This window comes from Podarcis gaigeae (genome assembly GCF_964106915.1).
Source record: "Podarcis gaigeae genome assembly, chromosome: 6".
NCBI classification, from domain to species: domain Eukaryota; kingdom Metazoa; phylum Chordata; class Lepidosauria; order Squamata; family Lacertidae; genus Podarcis; species Podarcis gaigeae.
This window is the reverse complement of record NC_139682.1, coordinates 57,625,970-57,642,193: the sequence shown is the minus strand read 5'-3', so window position 1 is coordinate 57,642,193 and position 16,224 is coordinate 57,625,970. Positions and strand designations below refer to the sequence as shown.

General features: G+C 42.9%; 1 protein-coding gene across 1 annotated transcript; it reads right to left on the bottom strand.

Moving 5' to 3' along the window:
• Positions 1 to 559: 559 nt before the first annotated feature.
• On the bottom strand, positions 560 to 16,198 carry CIMAP2 (ciliary microtubule associated protein 2). Its single transcript, XM_083742722.1, has 11 exons — positions 16,077 to 16,198; positions 15,445 to 15,917; positions 12,955 to 13,042; positions 10,635 to 10,805; positions 9,447 to 9,569; positions 6,652 to 6,780; positions 6,238 to 6,381; positions 4,942 to 5,106; positions 3,852 to 3,980; positions 1,346 to 1,476; positions 560 to 871 (listed from the first exon to the last, which is right to left on the bottom strand). Exons 2-11 carry the CDS (start codon positions 15,495 to 15,497, stop codon positions 826 to 828), a joined length of 1,179 nt encoding a protein of 392 aa, XP_083598848.1. The 5' UTR covers positions 15,498 to 15,917; positions 16,077 to 16,198; the 3' UTR covers positions 560 to 825.
• Between the last annotated feature and the right edge of the window lie 26 nt (positions 16,199 to 16,224).

The window sequence follows — 16,224 nt, the reverse complement described above, 5'->3', positions numbered from 1 at the left end:
ATAGGATTGAACCATTTAGTGTTCAAATGCTGTGACAGTCAATGCTACCCTATGAGATCTCTAGGGAATATGCCCACCCACAAAAAAGCAAGAAAATGTTCAATGGTGTTTATCATCAATGAAACAACAAATTGATAGGAAACACAACTACTTGTATTCATGCCAATCATCCCTGTCGGGATACAGTCTTATATCTCTAGCAACTGCTGCTATTTCTGTTCGTGTGACTGCACTGAAGGATTGCACAAGGTTTATATGTGCACATACATTGTACACCTGCCAAGTTAACTTCAGGTATTACACTGGAGCCAAGAAGCTCTTCCTCCTCCTCCATCACCATCAACCAGCATGTATTGGTGCTTCTGATACGCGTTCAGACTTTCCAGGTAGTTCCCTGGCAGAGGAGAGGCACTTTAAAAACACCTGACCCTGATTGTCTGCAATATTTGGAGGAACTAGTAGCAACTGCAAACTGTGATTTCTTTACTCATACAACTGACCAGTACAATTATTATTATTTTTTGCTGGTGTTGACTACTTGTAACAGTAAGCAGTTCAGTTTGTGTCTAGCATTTTTAATATTGATATAATTACATCAGCATGCTGGTTTTCAAAAAACACATTAACCATATTCCACCAAGTGTCTTGATTTGAGTGTTATACATAATTACCAAGAAATGATTGTAGGTGGGTACGGGATACGATATAGCAAATGTTGAGGTGTCTGTGTCCTCTTGGTAGGATTTTTTATGGACATTAACTAGAAATGCAGCTGATACCTGGTGACTTAACTATGTTTCAGGAAGCAATGAGTCTTCAGGTAGATTAACAGAGTCTTTGGAGGCCTTTATTAACAGGCGTAATCCTCTCCCTGAAAAAGAGGATTGAATTGTTAGAAGAGTAAGCCCGCAAAATGTTTACCTTCAAAGAGATGCAAATGAGCTGGAAATTGCACCCAATTCAAGAATTAATTTTAGGAATTCTAGTTAAGCTCCACTCCTTCTGGGTTCTAGTTTATTGTTCCCCTGGTTTGTTTAGCCTTATGGAAGCAGAATGGGCAACATCTTTTTATCTACACATGAGACATTTTCACTCTAAACGCTTCCTGTCTCACTGGCCTGAGCCAAATCCTCAACATTTCACAAGCCCAATTCTATTACTATTCTAGATCCTGAAAAGTTTCCAAATTCTAAAACTAAGTTACAATCAAAACTTGTCATCCAAAACAAGGCATGCAAATTAGGCCAAGTGTACAAATTCGAATGAATTGCTCAAGCACAATTTCAGGTACTGCTAGAACTTAGAAGTTGCTGCTTCCTCTGTGTTTTGTAATTTTTTTACTTACTGTAAGCACTTGTCCCTCTCCAGGTTACTAAGGTAACGCTGTGTATCATTCATATAAAGCGAACGGTATCTGATCTTCTTTCGGTATTTTTCATGTTTCATAGTATCATAGCGGCCAACTCCAACTGGGTTCTATAAACAGGAAAGCAGACAAGGAGCAGCTTTGGGTATCCTGAGATGCAGATCTGTAAAGCCCTTGAGCATCCACTTCTTGTCTGGCCAATGGAATGAAAGTAAGCTCATGCTGGGGAGATGAATGGGCATTCAGCATTCCCTCTGTGCAAAATCCCCTTTTGGCATTAGACAGTAGAAGTGCAAAATGCACAGGTTTGGACTACTTTCACAACTGCTTGTTAATGTTCCCTGTTATGTCTGAGACTTTCTGATTTTTGTGAGTGACATCATGAATGTTCAGCTGCACTATAGTGAAGATGATACCACCTCTCATCTTTATAACACTGGAACAGCCATCCACCTCATTGATACCCAATATATACTGTATCTACATATCTTGTCATAAGGTCCTTCAGATGTTGGTGGACTACAACTTCCATCGTCCGTGGACATTGGTCATGCTGGGGCTGATGGGAGTTGTAGTTCAACATACAGAGAGCCACAGACTCCCCCCACATGTCTTAAAGGAAGACTTCTGATCCTCTCAAAGGGAGAATGGGTTGAAAGAATTGTGAACATAGCCTTAAAGGCTTTGACATCACAATCCAAAGGCTCACTCCACTTGTTCACGAATCTCTATAAGTGCAGTGGATTAGTCTAATGAGTAGAATGATTTCAAACCAATCTATTTGGACAATATACCAATGGCTTGACCCTATATTAGGCCATTCCATCTAGTCCTCCAACAGCCCCCCCCCCCACGATTTCACACTGGGATTCCTGTCACCAGAAATGTCAGTGGCCCTGCTAGAGGGAAATGTTCCATAACCCACCTAGCCTTTTATTGGGGGCAAAGCCTTCTCCCTTGCTGCTGTTAGGAAGTTGCCTAAAAAATAAATTGGCCCATGTAATTCAGCACTGTCTGCACTGACTGGGAGCCGCTGTCCAGGGTTTCAGGTGAAAGTCCACCCACCCACTGACTGAGAATGACAAACATTGGACCTGGGACCTTTGGCATGCCAAACACTGGCTCTTCTTCTGAGCTATGCCTCTTTTTCAATGTTGCCATTAGTACAATTGCTGTAGGGAGAGGCCATGCATCTAAATCGCCTCTGCAAAGGGTCCTCCCCGTCCCCTTGGGGTAAGAATGGCAGTAGAACAGAGAGAGGCTGTTCCGGCTATCAACAACACTCCATTTGCATGTTTTATACTTGAGAACATCAATCCCCTCTTTCATTTCCATACGTGTACAAGACTTCTCATTCATTTCACCAACTCTGGCTATTTGAACCCAGATCACTGAGGAGGCCCCTCTGAAGTAGGCTTTTTTTAGATGTCCCAGTGGCCAGAGCAAAACGATTTGCTCCTCCGTTGCATTAAAAACTCTTGAACCGCCGGCAGGTAAGTTCAGTTCTCTGCCAACTTTATCTGCGACACTTAATCACCACCAGCAAAGTTCCCCATCAATTATGAAAGAGCCCTTCATTCTTGACCTCTTTTAAGTTCCCTGCTCTCCAGGATCAAGGAGAGAGAACAAACCCTGCCTGGGAGTCCTTACCTGTTCCCTAAGTGGAAGTGAACTCTTTCAAATGAAAGCTTTCGCTGACTGAGTCCTCCCAGCTTTGTTCCAGTTCACCACAGGAACCCAGAAAAGATGAATGCAGATGATACAAGAAAGGGCACAAGGAGAAGGAGGAACAGAGCCAGAGCCATCCCTTTGGCACATCATTACTAAAAGGAGTTTTAGCCTATCAGCAAAAGGGATGCGACACTATCAAACAATCTAAAATAGATTCCCTCAACCCAGCACAGAGTAAGGGGCACTTGAGCCTAGTGGAGACAAAAGTATTTCATTTGAGCACTGCAAAATTCCTGATCTTAAATGTGTTTGCTTGGGGGGAAATAGTCCTACTTCTAAGTAAGTACACATAGGAGCATGGTCAAAGTATAAGGCAGGGATGGCCAGGTGTGTGTGTGGCCCCACCTACAACTTGCCAGTGGCAGAGGAAATGTTTCCAACCAATCCGATTCTCTGCCACTTCACCATTCGTGCCTTTGCCATGCTTCCTGGTGGGCTCATGTGAGATGCCCATTGCTCCATTGAGCCCCTTCTCAGGACAGGCAAATCGATCCATTTTGGTTTCTCTCCGTTTCTCATTTTCCCATTTAGTACATACATTACTTGGCAGGAGAACTGCACTGGAATATCTGGAGAAGTGCAAATTTTGAAAGATGGGTGTGTTTCGCTTTCCATAGTTTTTCAGGAAGGGCAAGTTAGGTAGCTGCACCTTTATATGCAAACTGAATTCAAATTCTCTCCCTTTCTGCCACTGGGAAAATTACGGTAAGCGGTCTTTCTTAGTAAAACTCTGATCATATAATTTCCCACTCACAGCATTTCCAACAAACAGACGGTATGCTTTCCTGTCAAATCTTTTTGCACCAATCCAGAACGGTGGCTGATTTTCATACTCTTTTCTCTTGATGGGCTTTATGTCGTATGAGCCTGGCCCTGTCAGGTACTGTAACAAGTAAAATAAATTACTTTGAATCAGTGAATGCAACAGTTGTGTAGCAGCACAAAGAGTATAGAAAAGCATCCTGGGGGAGATACAGCTAGCTACATTGAGCCAGAGACACAGCACTACGTTCTGCTAGAGATTCCCCTTGTTCACTTGACTAGCAATATTGTGTGATTGAGTGTTTACCAGTTTGGACACCACATAAAATACTGGCTTCTATGTACTTGGAGCAAGATATGCCTATGACATTTATGAAACAAAGGTTGAAACACAACCTCCAAAACATATATTAATTTGACGCTATCTCAGAATGGCCTGGGACGCGGGTGGCGCTGTGGGTTAAACCACATAGCCTAGGACTTGCCGATCAGAAGGTCAGTGGTTCGAATCCCCGCAATGGGGTGAGCTCCCATTGTTCGGTCCCAGCTCCTGCCAACCTAGCAGTTTGAAAGCCCGTCAAAGTGCAAGTAGATAAATAGGTACCGCTCCGGCGGGAAGGTAAACAGCACTTCTGTGCGCTGCTCTGGTTCGCCAGAAGCGGCTTAGTCATGCTAGCCACATGACCCGGAAGCTGTACGCTGGCTCCCTCGGCCAATAAAGTGAGATGAGTGCCGCAACCCCAGAGTCGGTGACGACTGGACCAAATGGTCAGGGGTCTCTTTACCTTTACCTTTACATCTCACAATGGACTCTGCCCCAAACCCCTAGACTCCAGGTGCATGGCTGGTTGCCCTCAACTCTGCTTGGTTGATTAGCTGCAGTTCGGCATCTACCTAAAGCTGGGGAGTTAGTCCAGCTCTTTGGAAAGCCTGGGGCCCATAGTAGACTGCCCTAGCAGCCTGTTTGTTCTTTGTTGTTTGTTCTCCACCCACCCTTTTCACATCACATGACATCCCAACCCGGCCATCTGGAAGAAACTGGCACTGTGATTGCAACCAAGAAGCAATGGAAAGTCACCTACTTGTTCACGTGGACACTGGCTGATAGTGGCCCAGAAGATCCGATCGGAGGGGCACTTGGGATTCCAAACATGACTGCCGAAAGTGCCGTGCTTCCTTTTATCCCTTGATTCTAGTTCTTCCAGGAAGCTCTTCAGTGTGGTGCCACTCAGTTCAATGGACTTTTTCTAGAAATATTAAACAAGGAAAGGAGATACAGTTGTACCTTGCATCTCAAACGCCTTGCAACTCAAATGTTTTGGCTCCCGAATGCCGCAAACCCAGATTCCGTTCAACAGCCAAGGTATGACTGTATGTGTATATCAAATCTGTGCAATTTTACAAAAGAATAAGAAGGAAGGAAGTCACCTGAGGGTACTCTTGTTGCTGTTCTTTCATGGAATACAGTTATAATTTTCACACACAACCCCCCCCCCCAGCTCAATAATCTGAAGGAAGATTGTATCATTGTATCAATGATCTTATATAAAATGAATTTTCAACATGCATTGTGTAGGCTTACAACAGTTAAAATGCACGTAATGCAATTGAATTTGTTGAACTGTAGGATCTGCCCTGATTCTGCTTTTCGTCTACCACTGCTGACTGGCTTCTTTTTCTATACTGTTTTCATTCAACCTGTAAATTTATCCATTTTGGAAAAGGAAAGCAATGCAATATTTATCACTGGCAGAAAATTTAGAAGAAAGGGCCATCCCCAAGATTTCCTATGCCCACCCTCCTCCAAACAGCTGCAGTTATTTGCATTGTTCAGCCTCAGATCCATCTGTAGTATTGTATAATACAAGATTTGTTGTAAGGGTGCTGAGATAATTAATGGAATATGCAGTATATTGGAACACTTGTGACAAAATGCTAAATAAGTACTTAATCATCAATATAATCGGAATAGTTTGCTCTCCCTGGTCCGGAGTGTTAGAAACATTAAAAACAATATTGCAGTGGAGACATTTGAACTCTTACAAATGCCTGTTTAATAATTTAGACATTTTTCATCTGAATCACCAGTGTTCCAAGTAGCAGAACCTGACAGATCACAAAACTTCAAAATTTAACACATACAAAATTATTTCTTTTTGTGTTTCTATATTTTCTTCTTTTTAAAGACAATCAGAATCTTCTTTAATTCCATTACTCCAAAAGTTGGGGGCTTAAAAGAAGCAGTGTGGGGAAGGTTCATGGACTTTCTGATGTTTTGCCAGTCACTCTGAAGTCTGGCAACTCTATCACTTGAATTACTAACCAGCAACATGACGCTTTAAAAAAAAATTGCAAGCAAAGAAGATGAGCGTACATACATCAGTAGCATAATGCCCACAGACAATAGGCTTTGACCTGTCTCCTGTGAAGGTTTCATAAGGGCCTTTTAAGCTGACCACGCGTTTCAGCATCTCATCCACCCCATTTTTGATATTGTAGGTGCCAGGTCCCAAACCACTTCCCTGAAATCAAGGATTAAGAAAGTATTAGGGAGAGGGAGAGGCTTCTTAAGCAGTTTGCAAAAGTGTAGCATCTGTTGCGTTGAATAGGCGAGGACTTGGACCTGATGTGGCTGTAGTTGTATGAAACTACATGGGATCATAATCCCGTGCCAAAGGTGTGGCATGGGAATGCAATCCCGTATCAGCAGCACAAGCCAACTCCAGCCAGTTCAAGAGGAAGACTTTGAAGATCGAGAGCAGCTAAGCAGAGAACTAAGAAACTAAACTTGCCACATTGGGAAAGGCGAAGCATTTTGAAGTTTTACTGTCCATTATTCCAAGTGCAGTCACAGAGCGTTTTTCCTTTTTATCTAGGGCAGCATAAGGATTTCCATAGGTTCCTGGGCCAGGATAACATTCCTAGGATGTTAGGGTGGAGAGAAAGAGAGAGAGAGAGAGAGAGAGCATTAACATAACCACAGCAGAGCAATGCCCATCTCTTATCTGGACTCCACATTGTTTCCAATGGTGCTTCGAGACTGCTGCTGTTTTTGAGCTGAATGCAGCCACATGCTGGCAATTTCATGTTATGCAATTATAGTTGATTTTGAGCTCCTGCTCACCAAGTGCATCTTACCAAAATACTGGACATTTTGCATTAAGAGAAATGATGGGGAATTGCACTAGAAAGCACATACATAGTCACATTTATTATGACACCATGTCACCTAACCTTCCTGCAAACAAATCAGACTCTATGTTCATTAAATAGCTAGTGTCGTCTAATCACCTGGCAAACTAATTAGGAGGAATACTCAATAATTATTAGCGAAGTCTTGGGCTGGTAGTTCTTATTTGGTAGGGCTCGTGTGAAAATATCAGGCATTCAAAGGGTGGAGCTTTCCCCAGCAATTGGATGGGGCAATGGGAAAAGTTGAATCTACAGAATGAATTTCTGCTTGTCACACTGCTGTTAAAGGTACAGAAGGCCTGCCAGAGGAAAAACTCTAGATCAGGGATGGGAAACGTGTGACCCTTCAGATTTGTTAGGCTACAACTCCCATCATCCCTGACCCTGGGTCACACTGGCTGGGGCTGACGGAGTCCAACAACATCTGGAGGGCCACAGGTTATTAATCCCTGCCTTGCTGTTTTCTGCCACATGTACATAAGCTGGTTCTTCATGTCTACCAATTGCTTCCTAGTTGCCTCTTGCGGAGGAAATAGCTCAGGTTCTTGTAGGAAGGCAAGGAGCCTTCCCTTGACTTCAGGAGCGAGGAGGTGCTATGAGAAAACACCCTTTTAAAAAAACCACACACACACACACACACACACACACACACACACACACACTTTTACTGAGATTTGTATCAGCTACAAAAACAACCAAAACCTCGCACAGACAAGAGTATTACATATGTCCATATCCTTTGATACTTTAAGACAGTTTCCCTTTTGTGGTACTATTGATATCATCTTTGCTACTGTGACATAAGTGAGGGTAGAAAAACCTGGCTTTTTGGAATATGTTGATTATAGAAAAACATTACAAAAACAATTCCTGGAAATTCTGCACAATAGTTCAGAACAAAGAAATCAGTACAACGCAATGAATAATACTGCGATTAAAGGTATTTTGCAGGCAAAGCAATCTTTCCAGCAGTTAAGAGTTGTAGTATTTTTTAAAAAAATGTGTTTCACCTACTAATCCACTGTGAGTCACTCTTGCTTCATAAATGTGTCAGTCCGGTGATGAATAATTTTTATTTTGCTGGTGCTAAACCACAAAACCGTTGGAAGGCAGCCAATATATCTGTCCTTCATTCCCACCTCCATGATTCACAAGGAATGGAAGATGTGCGGACAGCTGAATCTTGAGCCTTTCACCACGCCAACTCTCCATCTACATCAAAACCTTTCTTTTTTTACGACACAAGCTCAGTTGTTGTAGCACTACAACTCCCATTATTCCTCACTGTTGGCTATTCTGGCTGGGAATAATGGGACTTGGGAGCCCAATACATATGGAGGACCACAGGCTTCCCACCCCTACTTACGGACTCCTGAGGTAATGAGCAGGTGGTAGACTCTACAGGTGATAGGAGCGGAGGAAGGAGGAATGTACACACTGAAAGGAGCACATAGCAATGGCAGCCATTAGTACATGCATAATGGCTGCAATCTCATTTATGACACGTTAGAACAAGGGGGTTTTAGATGTTGAGCCAACTGTAAACCCAGAGGCGGTTTTAAAGTAGTGTGACCAGTTCGGCTGCACTGGGCACTGTGCTGCTGGGGGCATAACAACAATGCTGTAGAGCGGAGCAAGAGAGGTGGAAGATGCCAAATTTTAGTGTCACACAGAACGCCACTGTAATTTGAGAACCCACGGTCCGCCTCTGGTAACCCCCCTAGTAGGAACAAAACCCAAATGGTTGACTTCTGTATGCTGATGCTGCAGTCCCACCCACCTTTCTTGATCCTCTGGAGAGACATAGGCTCACATTACTGGGGACAGTGGCTTCATGGTGTGGTTTCTCTAAGCCTACTTTTCAGCCTAGACCCATAACGTAGGTTTTAAAGACCGAATGTTCTTGGTAGGTTGTCAACTCTCCTTTTTTAGCAGAGGTTGGATGGCCATCTGTCATGGATGCTTTAGTTTAGATTCCTGCATTGCAGGGGGTTGAAGCAGATGAGCATAGAGTCGGGCATCCCTTCCAACTCTATGATTCCTTTAAAATGGAGACAATTTCTTCTAATAAAAATCTCTATTATTTTCATAATGGAGTATGTTGGCATGGTGAATGGCTCTAGATTCAGCTGTCCACACATCTTCCATTCCATGTGAATCATGGAGGCAGGAATGCATAATGAAATATGTTTTGCATCAATACGGAATTGCACCACAACTGGTGGTTTGAAAGACAGGATCAAAGGAACCAAGGCAAACAAATAAAACCCCACAATCCAGGTAGCAAAGTTGGAGACTATACTAAAAATAGCAAATTCAAAGTAGATATGGCAAAAACCAATCGCAAAGAATGTTGCATTTCACACAATTCATTCCGACAAGGACAGATGCCTACCCTGATGCGGTCTTTAAATCTCACTGCTCCGGTGTCACATATTCCTCTAATGCTGTGTGGACGTTTCTCTTGGAGTTGTAGAAAATCTGAGTACTCATAAGTCCCAGGACCCAGCTTTGCTTTCTTGGAGAGAGAAAGGATGCACGTGAATAGGGTTAAGAGATGGCATGTGCAGCTTTAAAACAGCCATCTGGTATGTGGCGTTTGTGGCAGCACAGGAATGAGGTGGAGCATAGCTCCAGGCTTTATTTTATTTTTCACAGCAGATTGTGCCCCTGGCTAGTGGCAGAAACTAGGGTGGGGGTGATTGAAAGGTAGGTCTGACCTGGTACATGACCCCTTTGTTAGGGAAGCCAGGCTCAGATATGAATGTCATAATTCATCAGGAGTTATTCTGGAGTGTATATGCCAAATATTGGAAATAACTGTGTTATATATAATTGGCAGATAGAAGAGTGGAAGCACCTCTTTTGTATCTTTTTGGTTTTTGCTTCCTTCCTACTTAGTTTTTGATAGTATTTTATTAATATTAAATAATACTGTTTATGGTTAAGGTAAAGGACTCCTGGATAGTTAAGTCCAGTCAAAGGTGACTATGGCATGTGGCACCTCTCACTTCAGGCCGAGGGAGCCGCCATTTGTCCACAGACAGCTTTCCGGGTCATGTGGCCAGCATGACTAAACTGCTTCTGGCACAACGGGACACCGTGACAGAAGCCAGAGCACATGGAAATGCTGTTTACCTTCCCGCCACCTATTTATCTACTTTCACAGGTATGTTTTTGAACTGCTAGGTTGGCAGGAGCTGGGACGGAGCAACAGGAGCTCACCCTTTCACACAGATACGAACCACCGACCTTCAGGTCAGCAAGCCCAAGAGGCTCAGTGGTTTAGACCACAATGCCACCCGCGTACTTGCCTGCGAAATAGACAGGGGTGACAAGATTCCCCCTTACACTTGCCTGATGCCCATTGTTACGCTTGATGGGCCTTTCCTTTCCTGATAACATTCTTGGTTATGTAACAAAGACAAACCACATGCCATTTGGAAAATACTCTTAAAGTTGATACCAGTCTCGGAGAAAACTGTGGGCCCGTGTCCTCGGATGTATCTGAAATGAAACTGGCCAATATTTTAACCCCTTGACTAACCAACATGTAATAAAGAGCTCGAAGCCAAACACTCACCAGAGCTTTCGCCCTGCTGCATATTTCCTTAAAATTGAAATGTGGCATTTTGGTGAGCCTTGCTGCCTCCTGGGCTTTCGCCCAACTAGAGCTTGACATCTTCTTATGCAGATGACTAGAACTGAAGCCTCCATAGTCAATACTGTAGGTGCCTGGTCCTAATTTTCGGTGCTAAAGGAAGATATGGTTATTTTCTGCATTTGCTTGCATAGCTACAGTTCTTTGGAAAAACAGCATTGTCAGGGCTAGATAAACTATTAGGTGAAAAGTCTGTACATTCTGAAGCACCCTGGTTCAAAGGGTATCCTTCAGCATTAGTTATCCCATTTCAGCAGGATATTTTAATATGCTAATGAAGGCCTCAACTGATATCTGTTAGATTACAGATATTGCTCTTGGATCTCCACCCACCTACCCACATCACTGATTAATAGACCTCTGACATCCACAAATGAAACCATAATACTCCGTTTCCAGCGTAGCATAATTCATATTCTAGAACGGAATGGTATGAGGTTAGTTGCACCAGTGGGAAAGACATAGAATTGTAAAGTTGGAAGGGACCACAAGGGTCATCTAGTCCAACCCCCTGCAATGTAGGAATCTTTGACTTGAACCCATGATCCTGAGATTAAGAGTATCATGCTTTACTGACTGAGCTATCATTGTAGAGCAGAAGCAAGTAATAAAATGAGTGGGGGGGAGGAGAGAAACAGAGGGTATCATAAGTTTCTTCCTTCCTTCAAAAAGTAATGCTACCAGGTGAGGGACTTAGAGGATAGGTGGGGTCAGTGCCGAGACAGTTATGAAGATTTCCATTTAACATGTACCTATAAGTAGTTCAAATTTAACCCACTGTTTACCATCCCTTCTACTTTGTAACAGCTTTCTTGTGGTAATATTCCTCTAAGGTTTTTGACAGGAGGGGTTCAAAGCATTACACTCCCAGAGGGTCCTGTTTCTCCCAGTGCTGCTGCCTTGGATTCAATCTCTCTATCCACATAACGCTTTGACCACCCTTTTGTTGCATTTAACAGACTGACACTTTTTTCCCCTCGGTCACACCACAGCCAACTGAAATCCTAAAACTTCCTCTTAACAAAAACTCTGGCATTATCTTCTGACTAACCATCACAGGGAGGGGCTCTTCCCATTTGTTGGCTGCCAGAGAGTCCGTTGCTTTCTTGATGGCTCTGTCCCTTCTCTTAGCCCTCTTTTAATAGTCTGTCTCCCCAGGTGATTTACCTGCCATGGGAAGCTGGTTTGACGTGTATTTTAATATGCTAAATCCAGCATCTGGCAGCCCACAAGCATTGATTCAATTCTAACACTTACTAAATTCAGGAATGGTGGCTGCTTTGCACCCACAAACTCTGGTACCCAAACTCATAACAATATGATGCCGTCGTCCTTCTGCTCAAGGAGAAGACAACTTTCACCCTCTCCAATAGCAAACTCGGGCTGTGAATGCTGACAGAAATGAGGCTAAAACACAGGCAATGAAAAACAAGGAGGTGGCGTCATAATGCTTTGAGAGACCCCGAGGTTTCCAGAACTATAAACAGTGCTATTTCCTGGGGGGATGCAGGGGTACGCATACCCCTAAACATTTTGTGAATCGAAGTTTGCCCTCATTGAGGGGCAGTATTTCAATATGAGTAGGAAAATGAGAACACCCCTAAACATTTTTTTAGACAAAAAGCACTGACTATAAAAGATATTAAAACAGACCCTCAGGGGGCAAAATATCCGCCAAAAGGGGAAAAAAGAAGGATCAAGCACATTTAGTAGCCACAGAATGTTGAGTATCAGTTGGAAAGGAAAAGAAAAACTGAAGTGGGGGTGGAATAGTATATCCTGAAGGAAAGCATGGCTGGATAGAACCATGAAAAAGAGCACTCCTATTAGGACTCGGAGTCCCAGTCCATTTCATTAGAGAAAAGCCAAGTATGTCTTGACCGTGCTCTAGAATGATCAAGGAGTGGAATCCCTCTAGGGCTAGGCAATGTACGTCTAAATTGGCTTGTATGATACTCTACACGGGTGGCATGCAAGCAACTGCTTCTATGAGCAGACTACTCAAATGAAATAGTTTGACATCACAACAGCAAACTCCCAAGAGATTGTCCCTCTGTAAATAGTCAGTTTGCAGCTATAGTGGGAGACAAAGTTCTGGATGGTCTAAAGTAGATGCAGGGTAGGGGTGGTGGTGGTGGAGGGAATACTGTACATTAAAAAAATATTGTTCAACCACGCATACAGTAAAACTGAAGACTAGGTTTGCTTTGTGCATGTGAGGCACCCTGAGATATAGACTCACCAAGTCTGAGCAGACCGTTTTGGTGTATGGGGCCTGCAGGTAAGTACTTGGTCTCTTGACATCTGGATAAATTGCTGACACATCAAATCTAGCCAGAGAAATACAAATATGGAGAGCTGAAGGATCCTGCTAGGGCCATTTGAATCAAAGTCATGTAACACAGTTGCTTTCAAAACAATTTTTGACACTCTAGCTATATAACCACAATAATGGCTTATATAGGCAGCCAACCTGTGTTTGGAATGATGCAGAGTGCTGCTTCAAAATCCAGATCCTGCATCTCAGTGTCTCCAGCAGTGCTGTTATTCGAGAAAAAGAGGTGCCAGAATTCCCCTTGTTCTCTTAGAAGGGCAATGGCACCCACCTGAGAGGTGCTGGAACTTGAGTTCCGGCAAATTCCAGCTGAGAAAAAGCCCTGGTCTCCAGTTAATCTGTCTATAAGGTTAGAACCAGTCCAGGTGTTTTGCTGTCTGACTTGGAGCCTGGAGGACAAGATGGTGCCTCCCTCCCTTCCTCCCCCCACTTCCATATACAGAAGCTAAGCAGGTGGGCACTTGACTCTTACTTCAGTGCTGCCTGGTAATGATGAGCAGCACCCCCCCGATCATACCTGAGGGCAGCAGGACATGCCACTTGATCCTTCAACACCTTCACACAACTCCTTAGCTACCAGCATCTGCTGCCTGAGGTACTTGCCTGTCTGCCTAATAGTAGGACCAGCCCTGTATGAGGTTGTTTCAGAGCTCGATCTGACTTGCAGAATTCTGGCACAGGGTAATCTACATTAAAATCCTTCCCCCTATATGCCCCCCTGCCCCCTGAAATTGGTTCAAGGGGCTGTTGGGAGGATCCCCAGAACAGCACATGAAAGGCGGTGTTTGTTTCATCTGGCAAGCTGGTGTGCTTACAGAGATAAAGCATTTGTAATAGAATTTGTGACCCTGCAGATGTTGTTGGACTCCTTTTTAAAATGTTTGATGTTTTATGATGCGTTTATATGTGCTGGAAGCCACTCAAAGTTTTTGGGGTAACCCAGCCAGATGGGTGGGGAATAAATAATAAAATTATTATTAGTAGTATAATTATTATTGTTTTATTGGCACCAGCCAGTGTGGCCAATGTTCTGGGATGATGGAGTCAAACATCTGCAAGGCCACAGGTTGCACACTCCCGCTATGGAAGGAAACTACAACCCTATTATGTCTTATTATGAGTACATTTGTGCGGTTGAAGTTCTCTTCTATTAAGGATCTGTGTTCTAGGTTGATGTGATGTGCAGAATGCAGTTCTGAGCAGGTTCAGGGGTATGTTTGTTTGCTTGTGTAGGATTGTGACTTAGGGCATGTCTACATGGACTTTGAACCAATGCAGTTCTGAGCAGGTTCAGGGGTATGTTTGTTTGCTTGTGTAGGATTGTGACTTAGGGCATGTCTACATGGACTTTGAACCAAGATAAATACAGATCTACAAGACAGAAACTGTATATGATCCATACTTGTGTGAATATTTGTATGTGACAACTTACATTTCTTGCAAAATTAAAATCCATGGTGAATTATTTGTAAGCATTGTACCACGAACACAAGTGGTATATGAACTGTGGTTTTTAAAACACAAAATGCCTGCATTACTCAAAGCTGCCAGCAAAGAGTGCCCTCTGCTCAAAATCCCAGAAATCTGGAAGGGTGGCTGTGGTTTCTCTCTCTCTCTCATATTTTTTTTAAATTCAGCATCCCAAGAACATAAAAGAAAAAGACAATAACAACATCCTCAACAACATCTACATCAAAAAGAAAAAATCCTAAGCACAATGTTAAACACAAAATGACAAACTGAAAATGGTCTTATTACTATAGACCCGACTTCTCGTCCACTCCTTACCTCAGATAATCTTCATTAGTTTACTGCCATTACACCATACATTTGATCAAAATGTAAATATGATTGAGCTATGTTATCTCTCACTGCAAACTTAAAACTGCTACTAAAGTTATTCAAATGCTGCGACAGAATTTAAACTGGGATAATTATTTTTCAAGTATATTTTAAAGGCTTCCCATTTTGAAATAAATGCTTGTTTTGATTTGTTCTTTATTTTTTCAGACAGGCTATCTAATTCTGCATATTCCACTAATTTTGAAATCCATTCTTTCTTTTAGGGTATTTTATCACTCTTCCAATTTGCTGTTATAAGAACTCTTGCAGCCACCATGGCATACAAAAAAAAATTCTTTTGCTTTTTTGGGAATATCCAGGTCTGTAATTCCCAAAAGAAAGGCTTCTGGTGTTTTTCCTAAGGGAAGGATGGCTGTGGTTTCTCAAGTGGGAAAGCCACTCACCACATGCTCAGAGACTCTTATATTTTCTGTCTTTCAGGACTGATCGTTGATAAGCCCTAGCACAAGTTATGCCCTGTCTTCGAGAAGGTGTAATCTTTTTTTTTATTTTGAAAAAAGAAACCAACCCGATTCCTGTGGGAGCAGCCCTTACCTTGCCGTTTGACTCCAAAAGGGGGCACCTGTGAATCTCTTTGGCTCCTCCATCCTCTGATGCTTGGAGCAGAAGGAGGACAACCCCCTTCCTTCTTGGAGATTGCTTCTGACAAGAGCTCTGGAACTTCACTGCCATGACAACACTAGATGCTTGGCTTTCTGTTTCCAAGTGGCTGGGAGGAGCAGGTCTTCAGACAGCCTGATATGCTCATGAGGATTTCTCAGTGCTGAAGGCACCTGTGGTGGTTCAGTGCCAGAAATCCCACGTGATACAAAAGGACATTGTTGTGATTTAGGGCTTCCACAGTTCATCTCGAACTTTAAGCTAAAGTAAAAATATAGGAAAGGTTTAGGGAGTGGGAGAGGTGGTGTACAACAGTTGCTGTTTCGGGACTGTCACCACTTGTCTTGATCCTGACATGTGGAAGGGTCAGCCCCTCCATCCAACCTTCAGGAGCCAACGCCTTTCAGCTAAAGGGAGAGGCAGAGAAATAGTTGTAGTCTGCAGCCAGTTTTGCAGCAAATAAAGAATCATTTATCTGTTTATGTTACACCAGGATTTCTATATATTTGTATAATATATATATATATATATATATATATATATATATATATATATATTCTGAAGACCTTTCTGCATGGCCTCCAGGCTAGATGACAGTAACTGAAAGGTGATAATAGTACAAAATAATACAACAACGAGGTTCTTTGACAAGGTAGTAGTGTTTTATAAACTTCAGGGTGGGGAGGTGATAGTGGCAGTTATCCCTCTCCAGGC

Bases quoted from the DNA above. Each gene is read 5' to 3' on its own strand.
- CIMAP2 (XM_083742722.1), bottom strand. From the start codon at position 15,497: ATGGAGGAGCCAAAGAGATTCACAGGTGCCCCCTTTTGGAGTCAAACG. The intron at 6,781-9,446 runs GTAGGCATCTGT...CTAACATCCTAG, and splicing joins GATTTAAAGACCGCATCAGG to GAATGTTATCCTGGCCCAGG. The intron at 5,107-6,237 runs GTATGTACGCTC...TAATATTTCTAG, and splicing joins GTGGGCATTATGCTACTGAT to AAAAAGTCCATTGAACTGAG.